The sequence below is a fragment of the Phalacrocorax carbo genome (assembly GCF_963921805.1).
Source record: "Phalacrocorax carbo chromosome W unlocalized genomic scaffold, bPhaCar2.1 SUPER_W_unloc_18, whole genome shotgun sequence".
Classification (NCBI taxonomy): Eukaryota; Metazoa; Chordata; class Aves; order Suliformes; family Phalacrocoracidae; genus Phalacrocorax; species Phalacrocorax carbo.
The window spans coordinates 20,168-38,719 of NW_026990252.1; the positions used below are offsets into that span (position 1 = coordinate 20,168).

The 18,552-nt window shown below is 49.6% G+C and overlaps 1 protein-coding gene across 1 annotated transcript; it reads right to left on the minus strand.

Moving 5' to 3' along the window:
* Positions 1–4,696: 4,696 nt before the first annotated feature.
* On the minus strand, positions 4,697–18,063 carry LOC135310836 (uncharacterized). Its single transcript, XM_064439884.1, is given in 9 exon segments — positions 4,697–4,770; positions 13,026–13,215; positions 14,094–14,217; positions 14,219–14,883; positions 14,886–15,162; positions 15,197–15,430; positions 15,839–16,087; positions 17,185–17,417; positions 17,917–18,063. Coding segments are annotated over 9 exon segments (2,193 nt in total).
* Between the last annotated feature and the right edge of the window lie 489 nt (positions 18,064–18,552).

An 18,552-nucleotide genomic window follows, 5' to 3' on the forward strand; every position in this document is an offset into this window, starting at 1 on the left:
CAGTTCTATTGGGTGTACCGTGGCAAGGTTTTGGTAACCAGGGGTGGGACTGCAGAGGTGGCTTCTGTGAGAAGAGACCTGGGGCTGCCCTGTGCCAGACACAGACGGTTCCAGCCAGCTCCGCAATGGACCCGCTGCAGGCCAGAGCTGAGCCAATCAGCGAAGCTGGTGGTGCCTCTATGAAAGCATATTTAAGAAAGGACAAAACGCCGCATGGCAGAGAGAGGAGTGAGGGGAAAAAAGTGTGAGACACATCCCTGTGAACACCAAGGGCAGAGAAGGAGGGGAGGAGGTGCTCCAGGTGCCGGAGCAGATATTCCACTGCAGCCCATGGAAGAGACCGCAGTGGAGCAGGTACGTCCCTGCAGCCTGTGGAGAGGGGCCACGCTGGAGCAGGGGAAAAGTGTGAGGAGGAGGGAGTGGGAGAGACAAAGTGTTATTAACTGACATCAACCCCCAAATCCCCATATCCCTGCACCGCTCAGGGAGGGTGGGGAGGTAGCTGTAGAGGAGTCAGGAATGAAGGAGTGAAGTTGGGCCTGGGTGCAGTGGGGGAAAAACGTTGGTTTAATTTTTGTCTTTGTTTCTCACCATCCAACTCTATTTTAATTGGCAAGAAAATTAAATTTAATTTTTCCCCAAGTTGAGTCTGTTTTGCCTGTGACGGTAATTGGTAAGTGATCTCCCTGTCTTTATCTCGACCCACAAGCTTTTTTGTCTTATTTTCTCCCCCTGTCCTGTTGAGGAGGGGGAGTGAGAGAGCGGCTGGGTGGGCATCTGGCAGCCAGCCAAGGTCAACCTACCACAACAGTTTGGGCCTAGCTAGCTCTGAAGCCCCCCTCAGAGCTGGTTTCTCCTCTTTGGCCACCAAGGTACTCTACCGGTTCTGTAAATTCAGATCTTCAGGTAGACAAGGAGCCTTTCTCCTGCCACCAGAAGTCACAAGCCTTCAGCTCCTCCCCCCCCACCCCGCACACGCGCACACTTGGGCGCATCCGTCCTGCTCCCATTCAAGCATAACCGCTAGCCATCCCTCCTTCCTTGCATCATGAGGCTCAGGCTCTCACCTCTATAGAGTCTCTGTGAAGACCCTGTCCATCTCCTGCTCATCCTCGATGCTACACAGCCTGCTCCCCTCCTCCCATAGCTCCTTTACCTGCTGACTCAGTGCCTTGACCAGAGCATGCCTCTAACAGGTGATGCCACCATCACCCCCAATCCCAGGGAGGGGCCCCAGGCACTCCTTGCAGCCCCAGACCTGGGCAGCTGCATCCTCCCTCCAGGGCTCTGTGTCTGAGTCAAGCTCTCTGCCATACCGGGGGTACTTGCTCCACCCAGTGCTGAGGACTGAGCCCTGTGGCACATCACTGCCATTGTCACACAGCTTTAAGCAGTCCCTATACTCTCTCTGGAGCAGTTTCTGGGCCTCCTTTGTGCCCCCTGCTGTGCCAGCTGGCAAGTGTCTTAGCTGCAAACCTGCTTAGTGGTTAAACAGGTGCTCCCCTGCAGCAGATAAATTTAGTCTGACGAATTTTGCTGTTGTTTCAGTCTTTCTATTAGGGAGCTAGTTATCTGGCTCTTTTGGTCTTTGTTACTGAATTGGTCCTCCAGGGATACGCTTTGAGGTGTGCTTTGACAGCAAGTTTACTGCTTGACAAAATGCACAATATTAGCAGCTTTGACATATGTAGTATGGCAATGAAGAAATATTTTCTGATAGTCATGATGGTATACGTATCATCATGATTGCCGAATGAAATGGCGGTACCTTCTGTATCTCCATTAGGTCCAATAACTTGCACAGAAAATATTGCATACATTGGACTCCTAGTCTAGACAATCGAGGATTAAGCTCTTAGGTGCTTTGAAATTTTGCTTGTCACTTGCTGTGCCTGTGAATTAAGGCATATTAGTGCAAGTAATTTTATCAACTATTTTTTCCTTAGCAAAAACTAAGGATGTTAAAATATTTGCCTTTTCTTGCATGATTTGAATATTTTCATTCCTGTCCAGCCCAGACAGCAGTAATCAAGCAACTTGGGAAGAGAATAAGTACTTCAAAGTATTTCTAAAAATAAGAAATTAAAAAATGTTAGCTGAAGTTTGAGACTGATATCTGTATTCAGTAGTCTTCCAAAGTATTTTGCTCTGTAGCACTTTCCAAATGGACTAGTTCCCACTCATATATATGGGCACCAAAGAATAATTATAATGACACGGTATCGGGAGTTAGCTACAGTTCTGGGAGAAGTATAGCTGGACTACAGTAGCATTGTTCATTGGCTAATTAGCATCACTGCCAGAGCCACTTAACTCTACTGGAAACTACATTGCACTAATACAACTATATTGCTCTATTTCCAGCACTAACTTGGGGTGTCTGTACTGTACTCTGTTGTGTGGTGGAGATGGGCTATATATATTTTTTTATTCTTGCTTGCACCTTATTTTTTTCTTTTGTGCAAGGAAGGCCTTCCTCAGACTAGATGGCAGTCTGGCATCATCTTTACAACATATGACCTTATATGTTGCTTGCCTTTCTTATTTTTGATTTCTATTCTGACATCTTTTAGAGTTTATTGATGTTTCTTTAATTTCTTTATTGTATGGCTCTTTGCATGTTTGTAATATGAGATACTTAAGTATTTATTGTCTTTCCTCTTACCCCTCAGGCCCTTCTCATTTCAAGGTTCTCTTTCCTAAGAAATAAGATGGAGTCTATTGGGTCTCTTTCCTGTAAATATCTATGCTGTATACTTGCACATAATATTTTTCTTTCACTTCTGAATGTATGCTGGTTAATTTATTTGGTGTTCATTTGTTCTGTATTCTTACCAATGAGTTTGCAGTAGCGGTTTGGGCTGAAATCTTGGAAGCATTTTTGCATGACTCACTTAAGCAAACTTCCATGGTAACTGAATGTTATCCTGAACTGCATACTGCTACAGCTTTAAGTTTAGGTATTGTTAATGGCTTGTTTCTTATGAAGACTGATAATAAGCTTCTCTTGCAGTGAAAATAAGGGTGTAGCTCCTCTAAACATTTCAAAGGAAAGCAGAGGTAATGTGACAGTAAAATAGCTCATAATGTTTCAAATTATCAAGGGCAAGCCCAGCAGAGGGCCACCAAGATGGTCGGGGGCTGGAGCACATGACATGCCACAAGAGGCTGAGAGCTGGGTTTATTCACCCTTCAGAAGAGAAGGTGCCAGGAGACGTTATTTCTGTCTGCAACTACCTGACCAGGGGATACAGAGAAAATGGAGCCAGACTCTTCTCGGTGGTGCACAGCGATAGGATGGGAGGCAACAGACACATGTTGGAACATGGGAAATTCTGATTAGATATTAGGAGTTTGTTTGTTTGTTTGTTTGTTTGTTTTGTCCACGAGGGTGTTCAAATACTGGAACAGGAGCCTGGAGAAGCTCCTTTGATCTTCTTCTGAACCCCACCACCACGCACACACACGCACATTCTCTCTCTCTCTCTACTATAAATACCTGCATCTAACAAGGTGAAACTACATAGAGAGTGTAGTAGAGGGGGTTTTGTTTGTCTTTAAACTTGAGAAGAATAGGTGATGGCAAATCTTAATCTGCCCAGGCCTTACATGCACCCTAAAACAGAGTTCTTGAACAGAAAAGACATAAGGATAGATAGCGTCAAGTTGAATAAGAAAACTTTGGTTAAGGGTCCTTTATAGGTTATCCACACTAAACCCATTGTAAAGAACATTATTTTGAATAAATTAAAGAAACCTAGAACTCCCCATTGGGTGCCCACATAAGTGAAGTTCTGTGGAGCTCTTAGAATTTCTGCTATACTTGGTCTCATGATTTATGTACAGAACTTGCTCTTCCTGCCATGCAGGAAGATTGCTGGGATTGTCACTTCCATCTAACCTTTTCCAGAAGTTGAGGAGTTCAGGATTTCTGATTCCTTGAGCACACAGCAGGAGAGTTCCCTGTTGAACATGCTCAAAGAAGGCTTTCCTCCAGTCAAAAGTTGCATCAAGTAACTGTCTTGTACAGAAGTATAGCGCTTGGCCAAGGCGTTTACCTGGCCAAGATCTATATTTCTGTTCCTTTCAAGGGTGCTTCAGAGGAGTCCTAGAGTAGCAGCGCTGCAATAAAGAATATCACCAGAAAACCAAATAAAAAAGTTGTCAGTATCCACCTATAGTATATAAACAGTGCATGATCCCAACATCAATTTGAACACCACAGGTCCAGTCACCTAGGCTATGTATTTGGACATACCTCCAAACAGCTTTTACAACTCAGAAAGTTAAGTGAAAATTTTAAACCAGCTTTTATGGATGTAACAGTCATTCTTGGAAGAAAAGAGCACCCTGTTAGGTTATGTGATAAAAATAGCTTGTCTCCAGAGGAACAATGGCAGGTGGGGGAACCTGAAGAATAATCTGCCCAGGCCTACCGCAGAAGAGCCATCAGCCTATCAAAGGCTCATCTCCACACATGCAGGAGGAAGCACAGAGGCACAGCGGTAGGCAGGGGAACCCCAATAACAGTCAGAGTAAGGGACACCCTGCCCCGGCTCCTCCTAGGGCTGTCCCAGGAAAGCCTCAGCCCCATTGTCATTGTCCAGGGGTGACACCCATCAAGACGGTGTCAAGATGCTGACGGTTGGACTCGATGACCTTAAGGGTCTTTTCCAACCTAAACAATTCTATGATTCTAAGATGAGTCAATAGGAGAGGCTCTCTGGATCACCTCACAGGCCGGCAGGGTGAGGGGTGGGGGGGTACTGCCTAGGGAATATGGGACACATTATGGGATGCAGGGGAAGAGCATTTTAGGATCACACAAGACTTATTATGGGATGCTTAGGGGAGGAAGCAAAGGCAGGGGAAGGGAGGGATCTAGATGGTTTGGGGAAAAACAAGCATGGGAAAACAGAGGGGTAAAAGGGGCCGGTCACAGATAAACAGATGGTCGGTCAGTACGCTTGTCTGGCCATACCCTGCACCTGGTCAGCACAGTCTGTCCTGTCTTCTCATTAAAATCCATTTTAGCTCTTTTCCTGGATGAGGGAACTCTATTCTTTGTGTACATGTGTGCATGGAGGCCTAAATGCTAGCAACTAGAGTCAGACCACGGGTCATAGGGCCCATGTGTCTGGGGTGCCGGCAACTGGAGCAAGTGGGGGCACGCATGTTGGTGCGTGACCACCTAACTAGCTGGCAAGTGGGTTAAGTGGCTTGGGAGCCAGGTGTGCATGTGTGCCCCTGGGGATGAGACAACCAGAGGAGTTGGCTACTGGAGGGACCAGGGTGTTCAGGCCAACTGTTGGAGAAACCATAGAGTCTGGGGGTTGACTAAGAGACCCCTTTATATACGTGTCTGTGTGTGAGGCAACTGGGGAGAGTGAGGCTGCAGCTACTGGATGGACTGAGTGTCTAAGCCCAGCTACTGGAGGGATCCACATGGCATATATGTATATATTTCCTACTAACAGACCTTCAGGCCTTCATCCTGATCAGTCAGAGAGGGGAACAGGATGAGGCCATTGGTGTTGGTTGGGTTTGTGTGAATGCTGAGTGTTTCTGTCTGTGACCAGACGTGTATGCATGTTGTATATGTGTGAGGCCAACTGGGAATACAGGTTCAGTCTGGCTACTGCTTGGGCCTGGGGGTATGGAGCTGCACAGCCTCACCTCCATTGGACTACTAGATTCAGCAACCCCTAACACACACAGGTTTAGGAACAGTCAAGAGCCTTTAGGTAGGCTATATTGGCCCATGACAAGTGTCCACAAGCTAAATGGCTAAACAGTTTTTGCTTAGGCTTTCAACACTGAGGAGCACCTGACCTCGGTGTCCTGGATTCGACTGGGATAGAGTTAATTTTCTTTCTAGTAGCTGGTATAATGCTGTGTTTTGGATTTAGTAGGAGAATAATGTTGATAACACGCTGATGTTTTAGTTGTTGCTAAGTAGTGCTTACACTAGTCAAGGACTTTTCCAGCTTCCCATGCTCTGCCGGGTGCACAAGAAGCCGGGAGGGGAGGGGGCACAGCCAAGACAGCTGATCCAAACTGGCCAAAGGGATATTCCATACCTTATGACATCATGCTCAGTATATAAACTGGGGGGAGTTGCCCGGGGGATGCAGCAATCGCGGCTTGGGGACTGGCAACGTTGGCCGGCAGGTGGTGAGCGGTTGCATCACTTGTTTTGTTTTTTTTTCCTGGGTTTTGCTCTTCTCTCTCTCTCTTGCTGTTTTCCTTTTCATTGCATCATCATCATCGCGATCATTATTATCATTATCACTATTATCATTATTATTATTAAACCGTTCTTATCTCAACCCATGCGTTTTCTTACTTTTGCCTTTCCGATTCTCTCCCCCATACCACTGGGGTGCGGGGAGTGAGCGAGTGTCTGTGTGGTGCTTTAGTTGCTGGCTAGGGTTAAACCACAACAGTCCTTTTTGGCGCCCAACGAGTGGCACAAAGGGTTTGAGATAATAACAGTTGCTGGTCGCAGCATTGATTCATCTGTTCTCAATACTAGTTTGTCCAATCTACACCATGCTGATTTTCAAGTATATGTTAAAGATTGGTGTTGGGTTTTGTGGTCTGCTGTGCTCTGCGGTGATTAGAGATGTTTTGCTTAGGAGATTTGTTATTAAAACACTGGCCGTGAGCTATATTGGTTATTTGGGTCTTACATGGAAGCCGTTACTGTACTTCGGCTACCACCTCATGGAGAAAATTAGCAATTATACCTCCTCCTCTGAGAGGTTTTTTATGGAGGAAATACAGAATGGCACCTTCGCTACCTTCTTCTATGATGTTTCCTCCTTCATTACAATAACTTTTCAGTATCTTGAACATCCTTGGGCAGTTAAGATACATCTGTTGGTATTTCTTGGGCAGATTGTTTCGGTTTTGTCTGAGGTCAATTACGCGATTTAAGACTATCATCCAGAGATCCGCCCCAAGGCTTGATATTTATGAGTGGCAGGGCATGTGGGATAGTATGGGCAAGTGCCGAGGTTGGTGGGCACCCCCCGTGTTTTGGGACGTCGCCCCTGAACAAGTGCAGAATCCTGAAAAATTAGTAGAATATTTGGAGGAAGTATGCTGTCACCCTGGCAATTCCAGAGAGACACAAATCACTGCAATGTGCTGGGGCCTGGCCCATGCCTACTGAGCCCTGTTCAACACCATTCAGTACTCCCAAGGGGAAGAGAAGGCCTCTGGATCTGAAGACAAAACGACAGGCACTGCGGCCACTCCAACCCCCGCGACAGGCACTGCAGCTGAACCAGAGAATCAACCCATGCCGGTATCGGTCGCCCCTATACACAAGAAGAAATACTGGATACTTTTAGTCAGCTCGTTCAGAAAGAGTTGATGGAAGAGCAGGGCCATCACGAGGAGAAGGGGAAGAAATCGTACAAGAGACAGAAGCTACCCGATCCCTATCCTTGAGCGAGCTGTGAGATATGCGAAAAGATTTTGGCTGTTGTCTAGGTGAGCACATTGTCACCTGGCTGCTCCGATGCTGGGATAACGGGGCCAGTAGCCTGGAATTAGAGGGGAAGGAAGCCAAACAACTGGGATCCCTTTCTGGGGAAGGGGGCATTGACAAAGCGATCGGCAAAGGGGCACAAGCCCTCAGCCTCTGGAGGCGACTCCTGTCTGGTGTGAAAGGCAGGCATCCCTTCAAGGAAGATGGTATATATCGCCCAGGAAAATGGACGACCGTAGAGAGAGGTATCCAGTACCTGAGGGAATTAGCCGTGCTGGAGGTGATTTATGGTGACCTGGACGATGAACAGTCACCAAAAGATCCAGATGAAGCCCAGTGCACACGACCCATGTGGCAGAAGTTTGTACGGAGAGCACCATCATCGCATGCAAACTCATTGGCAGTACTGGCCTGGAAAGATGAAGAGGCACCAACAGTGGGGGATGTGGCGAACAGACTCTGGGATTACAAAGCAAATCTCTCTTCCTCCCTCATCTCAGCTGTGGAGAAACTGTCCCTGGAGGTTCAGCAACTCTAAGAGGATATGTCCTACTCCCCGCCTGTACAGACCAGTATCTCAGCCATTAGGAGTAAGCATCCTTTTGCTCAAGAGAGAGGATACACACCACGGGCCACCCTATGGTTTTACCTGCGTGACCACGGAGAGGACACAAGGAAGTGGGATGGAAAATCTACCTCGACCCTAGAGGCACGGGTACGTGAGCTGCAAAGAAAACCAGTCACTCAGGGGGGTTCTTCCAGGAAAATTGCTGCTCCAGTTTCCAGTGAGCAGTTCCCCAGACAGAGTAGAAGCGCTGATTTTATTTCTGATCTTAATAAATCCTTGGATGAGGGGATTGAGTGCACCCTCAGTAAGTTCGCAGATGACACCAAGTTGGTCTGGAGAACAAGTCTTATGAGGGGAGGTTGAAGGAGCTGGGGTTGTTTAGTCTGGAGAAGAGGAGGCTGAGGGGAGACCATATCGCTCTCTACACCTACCTGAGAGGAGGTTGTAGTGAGGTGGGTGTTGGTCTCTTCTCCCAAGTAACTTGTGATAGGACGAGAGGAAATGGCCTCCAGTTGTGTCAGGGGAGGTTTAGATTGGCTATTAGGAAAAATTTCTTTACTGAAAGTGTGGTCAGGCATTGGAACAGGCTGCCCAGGGAAGTGGTGGAGTCACCATCCCTGTAGATATTAAAAAAGCGTGTAGTCGTGGAAATTTGGGACATGGTTTAGGCAGCATGGTGGTGTTGGGTTGACGGTTGGACTTGATGATCTTAGAGGTCTTTTCCAACCTTAATGAATCTATGATTCCATGATTCTATGAAGGGACTTCTGATTCGCATTTACAAGAAGTGAGTAACGGATGCTATGACCAGGACTAGAGGGGCCCTGCCTCCAGCCAGGTGGAGGAAAGGGATAACCGGGTTTACTGGACTGTGTGGATTCGATGGCCTGGCACATCAGACCCACAGGAGCATAAGGCTTTACTGGACACGGGTGCACAGTGCACCCTAACACCATCAAGCTATAAAGGGACAGAACCCATCTATATTGCTGGAGTGACGGAGATCCCAACACCTAAATGTATTGGAGGCCGAAGTGAGCCTAACCAGGAATGAGTGGCAAAAGCAACCCACTGTGACTGGCCCAGAGGCTCCATGCATCCCTGGCATAGACTACCTCAGGAGAGGGCATTTCAAGGACCCAAAAGGGTACCAGTGGGCCTTTCATGTAGCTGCCTTGGAGACGGAGGGAATGAAACAGCTGTCTACCTTGCCCGGTCTCTCAAAGGACCCTTCTGTTGTGGGGTTGCTGAAGGTCAAAGAACAACAGGCGCCAATCGCCACCACAACAGTGCACCGGCGGCAATATCGCACCAACCGAGACTCCCTGATTCCCATCCATGAGCTCATTCGTTGACTGGAGAGACAAGGAGTGATCAGCAAGACTCGCTCACCCTTTAACAGTCCCATATGGCCAGTGCGGAAGTCCAATGGAGAGTGGAGGCTAACAGTAGACGATCGTGGCCTGAATGAAGTCACACCGCCACTGAGTGCTTCCATGCCGGATGTGCTAGAACTTCAGTATGAAGTGGAGTCAAAGGCAGCCAAGTGGTATTCCACAGCTGATAACGCTAATGCGTTTTTCTCCATCCCTCTGGCAGCAGAGTGCAGGCCACAGTTTGCTTTCACTTGGAGGGGCGTCCAGTACACCTGGAATCGACTGCCCCTGGGGTGGAAACACAGCCCAATCATTTCCCAAAGACTGCACTGGAACCTGGTGGAGCTCCAGAACACCTTCAGTACATTGATGACATCAGTGTGTGGGCAATACAGCAGAAGTTGTTTTTGAGAAAGGAGAGAAAATAGTCCAAATCCTTCTGAAAGCCGGTTTTGCCATCAAACAAAGTAAGGTCAAGGGACCTGCACAGGAGATCCAGATTTTAGGAATAAAATGGTAAGATGGACGTCATCAGATTCCAAGGGAGGCGATCAACAAAATAGCAGCCATGTCTCCACCAACTAGCAAAAAGGAGACACAAGCTTTCTTGGGCGTTGTGGGTTTTTGGAGAATGCGTATTCCAAATTACAGTATGATCGTAAGCCCTCTCTATCAAGTGACCCGGAAAAAGAATGATTTCAAATGGGGCCCTGAGCAACGACAAGCCTTTGAACAGATTAAACGAGAAATAGTCCATGCAGTAGCTCTTGGGCCAGTCCGGGCAGGACAAGATGTAAAAAATGTACTCTACACTGCAGCCGGGGAAAATGGCCCTACCTGGAGCCTCTGGCAGAAAGCACATGGGGAGACCCGAGGTCGACCCCTAGGGTTTTGGAGTCGGGGATACAGAGGGTCCGAAGCCCGCTATACTCCAACTGAAAAAGAGATATTGGCAGCATATGAAGGGGTCCGAGCTGCTTCAGAAGTGGTTGGTACTGAGGCACAGTTGCTCCTGGCACCCCGACTGCCTGTGCTGGGCTGGATGTTCAAAGGAAACATCCCCTCTACACATCATGCAAGTGATGCTACGTGGAGTAAGTGGGTCGCACTGATCAACCCACGGTCTCGAATAGGAAACCCCAGTCGCCCAGGAATCTTGGAAGTGATCATGGACTGGCCAGAAGGCAAGGATTTCAGAATATCGCCAGAGGAGGAGGTGACACGTGCTGAAGAGGCCCCACTGTATAACAAGCTGCCAGAAGATGAAAATGAGAAGCAATATGCCCTGTTCACTGACAGGTCTTGTCTTCTTGTGGGAAATGATCAGAGATGGAAGTCTGCTGCTGTATGGAGTCCTATACGACAAATCACAGAAACTGCTGGGGGAGAAGGTGAATCGAGTCAGTTTGCAGAAGTAAAGGCCATCCAGCTGGCCTTAGACATTGCTGAATGGGAAAAGTGGCCAGTGCTCTATCTCTATGCTGAGTCATGGATGGTGGCAAATGCCCTGTGGGGGTGGTTACAGCAATGGAAGCAGAGCAACTGGCAGTGCAGAGGCAAACCCATCTGGGCTGCTGCATTGTTGCAAGATACTGCTGTCCGGGTAGAGAACCTGGTTGCAAAGGTACGTCACGTGGATGGCCACGTCCCCAAGAGTCGGGCCACTGGAGAACATCAAAACAACCAGCAGGCGGATCAGGCTGCCAAGATTGAAGTGGCTGAGGTGGATCTGGACTGGCAGCGTAAGGGTGAACTATTTCTAGTTCGGTGGGCCCATGACACCTCAGGCCATCAAGGAAGAGATGCAACATACAGATGGGCTCGTGATCGAGGGGTGGACTTGACCATGGACGTTATTGCACAGGCTATCCACGAATGTGAAACGTGCGCTGCAATCAAGCAAGCCAAGCGGTTAAACCTCTGTGGTATGGGGGACGATGGCTGAAATATAAATATGGAGAGGCCTGGCAGATTGACTATATCACACTCCCACAAACCTGCCAAGGCAAGCGCCATGTGCTTACAAATGGTGGAAGCAACCACCGGCTGGCTGGAAACATATCCCGTGCCCCATGCCACCGCCCGGAACACTATCCTGGGCCTTGAAAAACAAGTCTTAGGGTGACATGGCACCCCAGAAAGAATTGAGTTAGACAACGGGACTCATTTCCGAAACAACCTTATAGACACCTGGGCCAAAGCACACGGCATTCAGTGGGTGTATCTCATCCCCTGTCATGCACCAGCCTCCGGGAAAATTGGACGATACAATGGACTGTTGAAGACTACACTGTGAGCAATGGGGGTGGGGGTGGGGGTGGGTGTGGGTGGGACATTTAAACACTGGGCTACACATTTAGCAAAAGCCACCTGGTTAGTCAACACTAGGGGATCTGCCAATCAAGCTGGCCCTGCCCAGTCAGAACTCTTACGTACTGTGGGAGGGGATAATGTGGCTGTGGTGTACGTAAAAATTATGCTGGGGAAAACAGCCCTTGGCAAAGGCAAACCCACTCGTGGAATTGCTTTTGCTCGAGGACCTGGGTGCACTTGGTGGGTGATGTGGGAGGATGGAGGAGTCTGGTGTGTACCTCAAGAGGATTTGGTTTTGGGTGAAAATAGCCAATGAACTGAATTGTGTTATGTTAATTGCTATATAATACTGTATGTCATCACTTCTGTGGTTGCTATATGCCGTATCCATGGTATTGCAGTAATAATCACCCAAATTAATGAAGCATGAACTTTGATTAAACCAACCAGGCCTGCTGGCGGCAGATGGAGTTCACCTATCTCAAAGGGGAAAAGGATTCTTGCACATGACTTGGCGGGGCTCATCGAGAGGGCTTTAAACAAGGTTCAAAGGGGGAAGGGGATATAGCCAGGCCCACCAGAGAGGAACCTAGGGGTGGTGCGCCAGGGTTGGGAGTGAAATTGATAGCCCATCTCAAGTGCATCTACACCAATGCACGCAGCATGGGCAACAAACAGGAGGAGCTGGAAGCCATTCTGCAGCGGGATAGCTATGACACAGTCGCCATCACAGAGACATGGTGGGATGACTCTTACGACTGGAGTGCTGCAATGGATGGCTATAAGCTCTTCGGGAGGGATAGGCAAGGAAGGAGAGGTGGTGGGGTGGCTTTATATGTTAGGGAGTGTTTTGATTGCACAGAGCTTAGCGACTTTGATGTTAAGGTCGAGTGCTTATGGGTAAGGATGAGGGGGAAGGCCAACAAGGCAGGTATCCTGCTGGGGGTCTGTTACAGACCACTCAACCAGGATGAAGAGGTAGACGAAGCGTTCTCGTGGGGGACTTCAATTTACCAGATGTCTGCTGGAAATACAACACAGCAGAGAAGAAACAGTCTAGGAGGGACATAGAGTGTGTGGAAGATAACTTCCTGACACAGCTGGTAAGTGAGCCTACCAGGGGAGGTGCCTCGCTTGACCTGCTGTTCGCAAACAGAGGAGGACTGGTAGGAGATGTGGTGGTCAGGGGCCATCTTGGGCTTAGCGACCATGATATGATTGAGTTCTCAATTCTTGTCAAAGTAAGAAGAGGGGTCAGCAGAACCACTACCATGTACTTCCGGAGGGCAGACTTTGGCCTGTTCAGGGCACTGGTTGGGAGAGTCCGTTAGGAAGAAGTCCTGCAAAGCAAAGGAGTCCAGGAAGGCTGGGCACTCTTCAGGAAGGGAGCCTTGCAGGCGCAGGAGCAGGTTGTCCCCAAGTGCCGCAAGACGAACTGTTGGGGAAGACGACTGGCCTGGCTGAACAGGGAGCTTTTGCTGGCACTCAGGAAAAAAGGAGAGTTTACCACTTTTGGAAGAAGGGGCAGGCAACTCAAGAAGAGTACAGAGCCCTCGTTACGTCTTGCAGAGAGAAAATAAGACAGGCAAAAGCCCAGCTAGAACTCAACCTGGCCACTGTTGTAAGGGATAACAAAAAATGTTTTTTATAAATACATTAACAACAAACAGAGAACCAAAGAGAATCCCCATCCTCTATTGGACGCGGAGGGGAACATCGCCACCGAGGTTGAGGAAACGGCTGAGGTAGTAAATGTCGTCTTTGCCTCAGTCTTTAACCATCAGACCAGTTACCCCCGGGGTATTCACAGAATCACAGAATCATAGAATGGTAGGGGTTGGAAGGGACCTCTGGAGATCATCTTGTCCAACCCCCCTGCTTGAGCAGGTACACCTAGAGCAGGGTGCACAGGACTGCGTCCAGGCGGGTTTTGAACGTCTCCAGGGAAGGAGACTCCACAACCACCCTGGGCAGCCTGTTCCAGTGCTCTGTCACCCTCACAGGAAAGAAGTTTTTTTTCTCGTATTTAAGTGGAACTTCCTGTGTTCCAACTTGTGCCCATTACCCTTGTCCTGTCATTGGGCTCTACTGAAAAGAGTCCAGTCCCATCCTCCTGACATCCACCCTTTAGATATTTATAAGTATTGATAAGATCCCACCTCAGTCTTCTCTCCTCCAGGTTGAACAAACCCAAGTCTTTCAGCCTTTCCTCATAAGGGAGATGTTCCAGTCCCCTGATCATCTTCGTAGCTCTCCGCTGGACTTGCTCGAGCAGTTCCCTGTCCTTCTTGAACTGGGGGGCCCAAAACTGGGCACAGTACTCCAAATGCGGTCTCACTAGGGCAGAGTAGAGGGAGAGGATAACCCCTCTCGACCTGCTGACCACACTCCTTTTAATGCAGCCCAGGATACTGTTGGCCGCCTTGGCCACAAGGGCACATTGCTGGCTGTGGGTCAGCTTGCACTCCCAGGTCCTTCTCAGCAGAGCTGCTTTCCAGTAGGTCAGCCCCCATCCTGTACCGGTGCATGGGGTTGTTCCTTCCCAGGTGCAGGACCCTACACTTGCTCTTGTTGAATTTCATCAGGTTCCCCTCGGCCCAGCTCTCCAGCCTGTCCAGGTCTCGCTGGATGGCAGCACAGCCTTCTGGTGTATCAGCCACTCCTCCCAGCTTGGTATCATCAGCGAACTTGCCGAGGTTACACTCTATCCCATCATCCAGGTCACTGATGACTATGTTGAACAGGACTGGACCCAGCACAGACCCCTGGGGAACACCACTAGTTACGGGCCTCCATCCAGACTCTGCCCCATTGATCAGGACCCTGTGAGTTCTGTTGTTGAGCCAGTTCTCTATCCATCTCACTGTCCGCTCATCCAACCCACACTTCCTTAACTTGTCTATGAGGATGCTATGGGAGACAGTGTCGAATGCCTTGCTGAAGTCGAGACAGACAACATCCACTGTTCTCCCTTCGCTGACCCAACCAGTCATGCCATCACAGAAAGCTATCAGGTTGGTCAAGCGTGATCTTCCCCTGGTGAATCCATGTTGACTACTTCTGATAACCTTCTTTTCCTCTACATGCCTGGAGATGACCTCCAGGATGAACTGCTCCATCACCTTTCCTCGGGGATGGAGGTGAGGCTGACTGGCCTATTGTTTCCCAGGTCCTCCTTCTTGCCCTTTTTGAAGATTGGAGTGACATTTGCTGTCGTCCAGTCCTCGGGCACCTCTCCTGTCCTCCACGACCTTTCAAAGATGATGGAGAGTGGCTCGGCAAGAACATTCGCCAGCTCCCTCAGCACTCGCGGGTGCATCCCATCGGGGCCCGTGGATTTGTGAGGATCCAGCTTACCTAGGTGATCTCTGACCCAATCCTCCTCAACCAAGAGGAAATCAGTCCTCCTTTCTCCAGATTGCCTCTCTCTCCTCTGGGGGCTGAGATGCCTGAGGGCCAGCCTTAGCAGTAAAGACTGAAGCAAAGAAGGCATTCAGTAACTCCGCCTTCTCTGCATCCTGCATCACCAGGGCCCCTTCCTTGTTCAGCAGTGGGCCCACTGTATCCTCAGTCTTCCTTTTGCTGCTGATGTATTTGAAGAAGCCCTTCTTGTTATCTTTGACATGCGTTGCCAAATTTCACTCCAAGTGGGCCTTGGCCTTCCTCGTCACATCTCTGCATACCCTGACAACGTTCCTATATTCCTCCCAAGTGGCCAGTCCCTTTTTCCACATACTGTAAACCTCCCTCTTCCATTTGAGTTTCTCTAGAAGCTCTTTGCTCATCCATGCATGTCTCCTGGCTCCTCTGCCTGACTTCTTCCTCCTAGGGATGCACCGATCTTGAGCTCGGAGGAAGTGGTCCTTGAATACCGACCAGCTCTCTTGGACCCCTCTGCCTTCTAGAGCCCTAGCCCATGGGATTCCTCCAAGCAGGTCTTTGAAGAGGCCAAAGTTGGCCCTCCTGAAGTCCAAGGCTGTAATCCTACTTGTTGCCCTGCTTCTACCATGCAGTATCCTGAACTCCATCATCTCACGGTCACTGCAGCCAAGGCTACCCCCAACCCTCACATCCTCAACCAACCCTTCCTTGTTCATTAGTATAAGGTCCAGCAGCTCATCTCGCCTCGTTGGCTCCTCCACCACTTGCATCAAAAAGTTGCCCTCGATGCTCTGCAGGAACCTTCTGGATCGTGCTTGGCGCGCCGTGTTGCTTTTCCAGCAAATATCAGGGCGGTTGAAGTCCCCCACGAGGACCAGGGCCTGCGACTGCGAGGTTACTTCCAGCTGTCTGTAGAAGGCTTCATCAACTACCTCTTCTTGAGCAGGTGGCCTGTAGCAAACGCCCACAACAGTGTCGCCCCTATTTGGCTGTCCCTTAATTTTTACCCACAAGCTCTCAACTTGTTCTCCTTCCACTCCAAGGCAGAGCTCGATGCATTCCAGTTGCTCCCTCACATAAAGGGCAACTCCCCCACCTCGCCTTGCTGGCCTGTCTTTCCTGAAAAGCATGTAGCCATCCATGACCTCAGTCCAGTCATGCGAGCTATCCCACCATGTCTCTGTGACTGCAATGAGATCATGGCCCTGTGACCGCACACAGACCTCTAGTTCCTCCTGTTTATTCCCCATGCTGCATGCGTTGGTGTACAGGCATTTCAGAAAGGTGCTTGAGCGTGCAAGATTCCCTGGAGGGGTGCACGAGGATCCACTATAGCCATGCACACCCTTGAGGTGGTTGGTCTCCTGGTTGTCATCTCATGAGGCAGCTAAGGCACCTTTGTCGCTGCTCTGGTCGACCTGTCTTATTCCCCTGTTGGATGTGATGGCATTAGCATTGCCACTTTGGCCCCCACCCCCCTGAGTCCCTCAGTTTAAAGCCCTCCTCACCAAGTTGGCCAGCCTGCTTCCAAAGATTCCCTTACCCCTTCCAGACAGGTGGATTCCATCCCTTCCTAGCAGGCCATGGTTGCTGAAGAATGTCCCATTGTCATAAAAGCCAAAACCCTCACGTCAACACCAGCCACGTAACCAGGAGTTGATATGCATTATTTGACTATTCCCAGTCACCCGTTTTTCTCCAACAGGTAATATGGAGGAGAAGATGACTTGGGCACCAGTATTTTTCACTAGCTTCCCCAGGGCTTTAGAGTCTTCCTTAGTTCTGCCCAGGCTCTGGCTTGCAGCGTGTCATTTGTGCCCACATGGAAGAGTAGCAGTGGATAGTAATCTATGCTCTTGACAAGTTGTGGCACCCTCTCAGCGATGTCTCAGATCTTCGCTCCCGGAAGGGAGCAAACCTCTTGTGACTCCCTGTCAGGTCAGCAGATGGGTGCCTCAGTGCCTTTTAACAGAGAGTCACCCACTACGAGCACTCATCTCTTCTTTTTACGGTATCCACTCTGTGCTGCTTGTGCACTTGCACCTCACAGACCTTGCTTGTGAGTGTCCGCAGCCGCTAAAGCTTCAAATTTGTTGCTGGTAGTGATGCTGGAGGGTAGGGGCTGAAGCGGAGCCCTGCTTTTGCGAGTCACCAGCGTCCAAGGTGCCTCGTTCTCAGTGGTGTCTGCTACAGGAACGTGGTTCTGAAGCCACCTATCTATCTCTGCCTTGGCTCTACTAATACTACACAGCCTTCTAACTGTTTCCTGCAACTCGGCCACCTGGTGCAACAGATCATCAACCTGTGCACATCTTGTGCAGGTACTTACCTTCACACCAGAAAAAGGGTCCGGGCACTCGTTGCAACCTATTCAGCCTCCTGAGCTGGAAGGCAGGGATGGGGAGTGGAATGAACTCCCCCATAATCCAGGAGGAAGCAGTTTACGACCTGCTGAGCCACCTGGACACTCACAAGTCTATGGGGCCAGATGGGATCCACCCGAGAGTACTGAGGGAGCTGGCGGGGGAGCTTGCCAAGCCACTTTCCATCATTTATGAGCAGTCCTGGTTAACAGGGGAGGTCCCAGACCACTGGAGGCTTGCCAATGTGATGCCCATCTACAAGAAAGGCCAGAAGGAGGATCTGGGGAACTACAGGCCTGTCAGGGGAAGATTATGGAGTGATACATCTTGACTGAGCTCACCAGGCAAGTGCAGGACAACCAGGGGATCAGGCCCATCCAGCATGGGTTCGTGAAAGGCAGGTCCTGCCTGACCAACCTGATCTCCTTCTATGGCCAGGTGACCCGCCTCATGGATGAGGGAAAGGCTGTGGATGTTATCTAGCTGGACTTTAGCAAAGCCTTTGACACCGTTTCCCACAGCATTCTCCTGGAGAAACTGGCTGCTCATGGCTTGGACAGGCATACTCTCTGCTGGGTAAAAAACTGGCTGGATGGTCGGGCCCAAAGAGTTGTGGTGAATGGAGTTAAGTCCAGTTGGTGGCCAGTCACGAGTGGTGTTCCCCAGGGCTCAGTTTTGGGGCCAGTTTTGTTTAATATCTTTATCAATGATCTGAACGAGGGGATCGAGTGCACCCTCATTAAGCCTGCAGACACCAAGTTGGGTGGGATTGTTGATCTGCTTGAGGGTGGAAAGGCTCTACAGAGGGATCTGGACAGGCTGGATCGATGGGCTGAGGCCAATTTTATGAGATTCAACAAGGCTAAGTGCCGGGTCCTGCACTTGGGTCACAAGAACCCCATGCAACGTGATAGTCTTGGGGAAGAAAAGGGCCTGGGCCTGGGTGTGTTGGTCAACAGCCAGCTGAATATGAGCCGGCAGTGTACCCAGGTGGCCAAGAAGGCCAATAGCATCCTGGCTTGTATCAGAAATAGTGTGGCCAGCAGGAGTAGG